Source organism: Coffea arabica, chromosome 6e (genome assembly GCF_036785885.1).
Source record: "Coffea arabica cultivar ET-39 chromosome 6e, Coffea Arabica ET-39 HiFi, whole genome shotgun sequence".
NCBI classification, from domain to species: Eukaryota; Viridiplantae; Streptophyta; class Magnoliopsida; order Gentianales; family Rubiaceae; genus Coffea; species Coffea arabica.
The window spans coordinates 57,563,268-57,571,997 of NC_092321.1; the positions used below are offsets into that span (position 1 = coordinate 57,563,268).

Consider the following 8,730-nt stretch of genomic DNA (forward strand, 5'->3'; position numbering starts at 1 on the left):
TTTGCACTGGTATGGGTCATTCTACAGACATGTGTCCAATGATGCAAGAGGAGGGTGCAGAGCAAGTGAACATGGCAGGTCACGCGCTCGCGCCAAGAAGGCCCTATGACCCCTATTCAAGTACCTACAACCCTGGTTGGAGGGACCACCCTAACCTCAATTATGGAGGGAACAGACAGACTAATTTCATGTCAAATAAGCAACCAGGGTACCAGCAGCAGTACCAACCCTGACCACCTCATCCTCCGAGCTCTGGTCCATCTTTGGAGGAAATGATGAATCAACTACTTGCTAATCAACAAAAGTCGGACTCCGAGAGGTAGGACATAAGAAATCAGATGAATCAAATGGCCAAAACAATTAACCGCTTGGAATTCCAAGTGCAAGGTAAATTGTCGTTTCAGCCTGAATTGAACCCGAATAATATAAGCGCGATGACCCTAAGGAGCGGGAAGGAAATTCTGGGGCCTGAGCCTGTAATCCCTAAGGACAAGGATGAGGAAAAGATTGAAAATAAACTTGAGAGGGAGGACGGCAATAGTGCAAATCCAAAGGTACTTCCAAACCCAATAATCACAGTTAAAACTAACCCGCCTCCTTTCCCTAACAGGTTGGAAAAATCGAAGAAACAGGATAAGGAGAAGGAAATCTTGGAGGTGTTTCGCAAAGTAGAGATTAATATCCCCCTCTTAGACGCAATCAAACAAGTACCGAAATATGCCAAGTTCTTAAGGGACTTGTGTGTCAATCAAAGGCGGTTGAGGGGAGATGAAAGGGTCATTGTAGGGGAGAATGTGCCAGCGGTCCTGCAGAGAAATCTTCCACCAAAGTGTGGGGACCCAAGTATGTTTACTATTCCCTGTAGAATACGCAACACTATGATTAGAAGGGCCATGTTGGATCTGGGAGTATCAATTAATGTCATGCCTAAATCTATCTATGATTCTCTAAAACTAGGTCCATTAAAACAAACTGAGATAATCATTCAATTAGCTGACTGAACTAATGCATATCCTGATGGGTTGGTTGAAGATGTGTTGGTAAAAGTTAATGATTTGGTATTTTCAACTGATTTTTATGTGCTTGATATGGATGATGATCACTCACCCGATCCCTCACCTTTGTTATTGGGTATACCCTTTATGAGCACAGCACAAACAAAAATTGATGTTAATAAAGGTACCTTGTCCATGGAGTTTGATGGAGAAATTGTACATTTTAATATCTTTGATACTATGAAATATCCCTCAAACTCTAACTTTAGCTCTATTTTTTCTGTGAGTGCTATTGACCCTGCAGTGCAGGAAGTGTTTGAAACTGTTGGCAGCGATGAATTGGAAGTTGTTTTGACCAAGCACCTCGAGTTGGAGACGACTCTTGAGGTGGAGTGGAGTAAAGATTTAAAATGCACGATAGGGGCATTGCACTCATTGCCGACCTCCCCAAAAAGGTGTAGACACCAAATTTTTAGCCTTTCTTTTTATTTATTTATTTATTTATTCTAGGTGATTTTTGTTTGTTTATTTATTTATCTTACTATTATTTCTTTGTTTAATTTATCTCATTCTCATTTTTGTTAAGAAAATTATTTTTGTTAATTAATCCACTGAAAAAAAAGAAGATCATCAATCGAACAAAAATTAGCAATTTTGTTTTATTTTTTAGTATTTGTCTATTTCATTCAATTTTACTTAATTTGTTATTTTTCGTCATTGTGTTTATTAATTAACTGGTTCATCTGGAAATAAAAAGAAAAAGGGAAAAGAAAAACAACAAAAATCAAATCAGGCTTGTTTCAAGTGAAAAGAAAAAAAAAGAAAAAAAAACTAACTAAGGAACGCGCGCTATTTCTTCATTTTACAAGTTTCGGACAACACAGAAAAATTACAGAGGCCATTTTTGACCTCCCTTTTCAACTCATTTTTGAGGTGGTTTTCTTTTTTTTTTCCTCAGGTCCTCAAGAGGAGGATAGTACAAAGGCTCATCCGATGGTTTACAATTCACCATCGAGGTTCAATTCAGCGGCACCATTAGATGTTAGGTTTAGGAATCTGGGTAGCTATAAAAAAGCAAAAACAGCCGCAGCGAAGAAGGGGGGGCTAAGAGCGGAAGTCTGAGGATAGTTGACGGCTAGGAGCAAAAAGGTCTTGAGGGCTGAGAGAAGGGGTAGGTTCTTTACGGCTGGAAGAGAAAACAGAGGGAAGGTCGGCTGTGGGAAAAAGGCTAGGGTTTTGAGAGAGGTAAAAGCTGAGGAAAAATGGAGAGCTGGGAGGAACCTGTTGACGGCTGAGTGAAAAAAGGCTGAGGGAGAGATCGAGTGAGAGGAAGGAACCAGAAAACCGAGGGAGAGAGCAACGGAAAGAGAGCTGGGGGAGGTGACGGAAAAAGGAAAAAACCAGCAAGGGGAAGAAAAGAAAAGGGGCAGCGGCTGAACAAGAAGAAACTTTTGTTTCTGCCTTCATACGGTGCTCTGGAAATCTCTTCACCAAAAAGTTTGTATCTTTGAAGTCGGCGTCTAGACGCAATCTCTTCGATTCTTCTTTGTTCACTGGACTCCATAAGGTGCTAAAGGTAATCCCTTTGGCCTCATATCTTCAAGCAAGCCCAGCAGATTGTATATTTCTTCTTTTTTCATCAGACTTGCATGATCTTTAATTTGTTCTTTGTTGTTATCATTTGTCCGGATTCTCCTCGAGTGTATCTGCTAAAGATAAGCCGTTGTGTTTGGGTTATGTTAAAACTGATGACTTGAGGGTTATATGGGTTTGGGGCTAATGAAAAGAAGGTTTTATCAGAGTTTTTGTACGAAAATATATGCATGAGATGAACCGCAAGCCCACAGTAGAAAGTTGCAGCAGGTTTGACATGTTTTTGATACGATGTGCTTATCTTGTTTTGATGCTCTGGGTTTTGCTTTCTGGAAGTTTGAACTGAAATTTTAGAGGTGGGTTTTCGGAAAATTAGATTTGTTTGGGTGTTATTTGATCATGCACATTTTGTCTGGTATTCTATTCTTTCATGGCTGTTTTGACAATAAAGTTGCCGAGAAGGAATGGAATTTCTGGAATTGAAATTTGCAAGTTGGAGTGTTGAATGCTGTGTTTCTTTGCTTGATCGAAGTTTGATGTTTGGTAGAATGTTAGTTGTGTTGGGATGGAAATTTACATGGAACTAGACATAGCCATGGTAAAGAACTGAACCTGGAAAGTTGCAGCAGAAATGGTTGCTGGAAAATGGATATCAGCCTGCCGAAAGTCTTTGTTAGGATGCATGCTGCGTTCGATAGTCTTGTTCTATCTGTTTTTTTTTTCTTTTTCCTTTTCGGCTAAGCTCCAGTACTTTCTGTTTTAGTTAGCAACTCAGTCAGTTCTTCTTGGTCTGTTCGCGTGAGTGCATCTAAAATGGATAGAGAAATTGCATAAGAATGGTTTTGGAGTTGCGAAAGTTGTTTGCATTGAATTTGCATGATTTCTCTCTAAGTTTTCGTGTCAGTTGGGATGTCGAAGTTATGGGTTGTATTGCTTACTTTAAAGCTGGGATGTTGAAGCCTTGGTTGAGTTTCTTTGATTGTCAATGAGCTGCGAAATTGCAAAAAGAAGAAATCAGCAGAAACAAAGAAAGTTCCGTTGCATGCATGAAATGGTTTTCTAAAAATTGCACTTTGACTCCCTAAGTATTCCTTTATCTCACTATGGCTTGAATAATTGGAACGACTAATCAAGATTGATCCCTCAAACTTTCTTTTTCCTTCCAATTGGGCCCTTATCTAGTGAATATGGACAGTTTTAGTCATTTAAATGTTTTTTTATGATTCCATTTCGTACTTATGTCATTATTTGAGATGCCTTGACATTTCTTTGTTTTTGGAGGTTTAAAGTAATTTCGCTTCACTCGACTACCATTGCAAAAAAGGGGTAATCTCTATCTCCTTGATTTTATTTTTCCTACGTGCTCCTATATGTTTTGTGTGAATATGCATGCTTTAATTCGCTTTTCAATTTTATAGTTTAATTGCTGGTTTCGCTTTCTTTAATTAAGCAAGACATTTGAGGGTATTCGAGCCCCAAATTGTAATAGTTAGTCTTTGGCATTTTCTTTTCCAAGCTTTTCCCCCTTTTAGATTGTAGTAGGCCCCCCCTCAAGTGTAATAGCTAGGGTTTTATTCGCTTTCTTAATCGCCTTATGTGTTTTGCATGCTTAGGTGCTATGTGTTTAATCGCTTTCTTAGGTTTTGGCCTCTAGATATGCATGCTTATGTGTTAAGTGAATTACGTACTCACATGTCTACTTGCTTTAATTATGTACATTACTTATATATGTGTATGATGGATGCAAATGCACATAACCGTGGCTAGTCCAATGCTAGTCATGGTTGTTCTCTCGAGCTCTTACAAGTCCAATGCTTGTGAGAGAGCGTAGATGTGGGCTAGTCCAATGCTAGACCCAATAGGGCCTCCTCTCGCTAGTGCATTTTCTTGCATGTCTCACTACATTCCATGCATTTTTCTTAGTTTTCTAACATTTGGCATGCTCCTCCAAACCTTTCCCCTTCATTTTAGGTTTTTGCATTTTCATGCTAGTTATAGAGTACATTTGCTTGAGAGTCCCCTTTCGATAAGGGAAACGAGCGAGTGTGGCTACAAAATAGCCTTAACATGCTAGTCCTTCCTTCTAATCAAAGGGAAAATTAAAGTCGTGAAATTAGGAGTCATTCCCGTACCCGACTTGATGCATTCCTCTAGGTTCATACACTCATTTTTATCATATCACTTCCTTACCTTTTTTATCCACATTCTCTCACTACTTATATTTTTCTCAATTCACATGCAAGTTGCACTTATATGCATTTACTACCATTATACTATATTTTCATTCACTTGCACACAAACACCTTTATTTTCTCAATTGGCACACATGCACTTTTCTTACATTTGCACACATGCACTTTTCTTACATTTGCACACTTACACTCATACTTGAGTCTTCATTTGCATTATTCATGACCTCTATGAGGGCTTTCCTTACTGGCCATCACAATTCATGTGGTTGGGACCAAAAAGCCTCATAAGAGACATTTTAGATTTAGGATTGCATCTTTTTCATATCCATTAGTTACATCCAACATGCAACGCATATTTTGGGTAGAAGAATTAGGAAAAGTGGGGCTAAGTCACGCAACTAGCTTTGGCTAGGGTAAGGGAGTGCCTTAGGCTTTGCCTTTGCCTTCTCCCTTATCAAATGTGACCCCCGATCCCTTTTCTTTGGTTACGTAGACCTAAAAATTCTTTAAAGGGTTTGTTCACTTTTCTTTTCCAAAAAAATCACTTTTTGGGTGACTTGGTACACCCTAACTCTATACCAAGTGGCGACTCCTTTTCTATCTAAAACCCTTTGTTTGGCCAAACCGTCGCATTTCACAATCCCACGGCCATTTATTTTCACTTTCACACACGTTCACATACATATCCTACACACTACTTTCATACCTTTCAAAAAGTGGGGCGCGACAAAAGGTACGAAATTTCACCTATATTCATTCCCGAACCTCACCAAAAGGTATTACCATCGGTGGTGCAAGCACCCGTATTGGAGTTGAAATCTCTGCCGAAGCATTTGAAATATGCGTATCTGGGCGACAATGAAACACTTCCGGTAATTATCTTAGATTCACTCTCGAAAACTCAGGAGGAGAAGTTGATCCGAGTCCTTAGAGAGCATAAAGAGGCGATAGGTTGGACCATCACAGACATCAAGGGAATCAGCCCCTCCATCTGTATGCACCGGATTAGACTCGAAGAGGATGCTAAACCTGTACGGCAGGCTCAAAGGAGGCTCAATCCCCTCATGATGGAAGTGGTGAAGAAAGAAATTTTGAAACTGTTAGATATGGGGATCATCTTTGCGATATCAGATTGCCCTTGGGTGAGCCCGATCCAGGTAGTCCCAAAGAAGGCAGGAGTGACGGTAGAAGCCAACCAAACGGGTGAGTTCGTGCGAGTGCGCAAACCCACTGGATGGAGGCAGTGTATTGACTACTGTAGGCTAAACGCCATCACAAAAAATGACCATTTCCCTCTCCCTTTCATTGACCAAATGATTGAACGTTTGGCTTGTAGAGTTTATTATTGCTTTTTGGATGAATTTTCAGGATATTTTCAGATGGCAATTGCATCAGAGGACCAAGAGAAGACGACCTTCACGTGTCGCGTACAGACGGATGCCATTCGGGTTGTGCAATGCACCTGCAACATTCCAGAGGTGTATGGTGAGTATTTTTTCTGAATATATGGAAAAAATTATTGAAGTTTTCATGGACGATTTCAGTATGTATGGTGATAGTTTTGATACATGTCTAGATAACCTGAAATTGATTTTATTAAGATGTATTGAAACTAATCTCGTGTTTAACTGGGAAAAATATCATTTTATGGTTGAGCACGGGATAGTCTTGGGTCATATTGTATCTTCTAAGGGCATCGAAATTGACAGGGCGAAAATAGATATTATATCTGCTTTATCTTACCCCGCGAGTGTGCGTGAGATGCACTCTTTTCTTGGACATGCAGGTTTTTATCGAAGGTTCATCAAGAATTTTTCAAAAATTGGAGTCCCGTTGGTCCAACTCTTACAAAAAGATGTGACCTTCGAATTTGATGACAAATGTGAGAGAGCCTTCGATAAGTTGAAGGAACTATTAACCTCGCCATCGATCATTCAACCCTGTGACTGGAGTTTACCATTTAAGATTATGTGCGATGCCAGTGATCATGCTGTAGGGGCTGTATTGAGACAAAGAGTAGGAAAGGCAGCTCACGTCATCTACTATGTATCCCGAACCCTGAATGGGGCCTAATTGAATTACTTCACTATAGAGAAGGAGTTTCTTGCGGTTATTTTTGCTTTAGAAAAATTCAGGTCACATTTGCTAGGTGATAAAGTGATTGTATTTTCTGATCATGCAGCATTAAGGTATCTAATGACCAAAAAAGATGCAAAACCGAGGCTCATCAGGTGGATATTGTTACTATAGGAATTTGACCTGGAGCTAAGGGATAAAAAAGGCTCAGAGAACCTAGTAGCCGACCATTTAAGTCGCATACCAGTTGGGGAGAAGAACGAGCTATTGAAGGATGCATTCCCTGAAGAGCATCTATTTTCTTTAAAGTCTCAATTGCCTTGGTATGCAGATTTAGTCAATTATTTGGTAACGAGTAATTTCCCTGCAGGTTGGCCGAAATCGAAGAGGGATAAATTGAAGAGTGACGCCAAGTATTTCATCTGGGATGACCCGTACTTATGGAAGAGATGTACTGATCAGGTGATGAGGCGATGTGTAAGTGAAACTGAATTTCAACCAATTCTAACTTTTTGTCATACTTTTGCCTGTGGAGGTCATTTTGAACCCAAGAGAACTGCTCATAAGGTATTGGAAAGTGGATTTTATTGGCTTTCATTGTTTAAAGATGCTTATGTGTTTTGTAAGTCGTGTGATCGCTGTCAAAAGGTAGGTAATATAGCCCGTAGAGATTAGATGCCCCAAGTCCCGTTAATTTTTGTTGAAATTTTTTATGTATGGGGTATCGATTTCATAGGGTCTTTTCCTACCTCATTTGGTTTTGTGTATATTTTGTTGGTAGTCAATTACGTGTCTAAATGGGTGGAGGCCAAGGCCATCCGGACTGATGATTCGAAAGTAGTTGCAGATTTTATCAGGTCTAATATTTTTGTGCGATTTGGAATGCCAAGAGCTATTGTCAGTGATAGGGGAACACACTTCTGCAACAAAACCATAGCTGCGTTGTTTCACAAGTATGGTGTACTCCACAAGGTCTAACGTCATACCACCCTCAGACCAATGGTCAAGCGGAGGTATCGAATCAGGAGATTAAAACCATTTTGGAGAAAATGGTGCGCCCCGATAGGAAAGATTGGAGTCAACGGTTGGAAGATGCATTCTGAGCCTATCGGACGGCGTACAAGACCCCCATAGAGATGTCACCGTACAGATTGATATTTGGGAAGCCGTGTCACCTTCCAGTGGAGTTCGAGTACAAAGCTTTCTGGACGATAAAACAATGCAACATGAATGTAGAAGAGACCGGTGCCTAACGAAAGTTGGATTTGCAAGAATTGGAGGAGATTCGGAACGAAGCCTACGAAAATGCACTGATTTATAAGGAGAGAAGTCGGGCATTTCATGACCAACAAACCTCTAGAAAAACCTTTGAAGTTGGTCTGAAGGTCCTCCTGTACCAATCCAGGCTTAAGCTCTTCCCAGGTAAGCTACGTTCCCGTTGGATTGGACCTTTTATTGTTACTCACGTGTTTCTATATGGTGCAGTTGAAATCTAGAGTTCTAAGACAGACAACAAGTTTGTGGTGAATGGACACCGTCTCAAACATTATTACGAAAGTTTTTCAAATGGAGACGATGAGTATAGATGCACCACCGTGTCCCACTTTGTAGCACTTTGCTATGTTTAGCCAAAGACGTTAAAGAAAGGCGCTCATTGGGAGTCAATCCAATTGTTGCTTTTAATTATTTGTTTGATTTCGTGCGATAGTTTAGATATGTTTTCCTTAAATTCGAATGATTTCGAGTTTCAATTTTTGTTTTGATGATTTGTAGGTGTCCCTCTATCATCACGCGCCCGCGTCATGACGTATAGAGAGCTCATGATCAGAATCGCCAGAAAGGATTCCTGCCCTTATGACGTGCCCGCGTCATGA

At 40.1% G+C, this 8,730-nt stretch overlaps 1 protein-coding gene across 1 annotated transcript; it reads left to right on the forward strand.

Moving 5' to 3' along the window:
• The first annotated feature begins 434 nt into the window (after positions 1-434).
• On the forward strand, positions 435-8,730 carry LOC113704620 (uncharacterized). The gene is made up of 9 exons (XM_072056312.1): positions 435-843; positions 1,033-1,179; positions 1,300-1,382; positions 5,686-5,983; positions 6,149-6,265; positions 6,567-6,826; positions 7,031-7,179; positions 8,262-8,278; positions 8,630-8,730. Exons 1-9 carry the CDS (start codon positions 435-437, stop codon positions 8,728-8,730), a joined length of 1,581 nt encoding a protein of 526 aa, XP_071912413.1.

What these genes read in the sequence shown, in the direction of transcription:
- LOC113704620 (XM_072056312.1), top strand. Translation starts at nt 435, where the DNA reads ATGACCCTAAGGAGCGGGAAGGAAATTCTGGGGCCTGAGCCTGTAATC. An exon ending in GGTAGAAGCCAACCAAACGG is followed by an intron (nt 5,984 to 6,148) that starts GTGAGTTCGTGC and finishes ATGAATTTTCAG; the next exon opens with GATATTTTCAGATGGCAATT. An exon ending in CAGCTCACGTCATCTACTAT is followed by an intron (nt 6,827 to 7,030) that starts GTATCCCGAACC and finishes TTGTTACTATAG; the next exon opens with GAATTTGACCTGGAGCTAAG.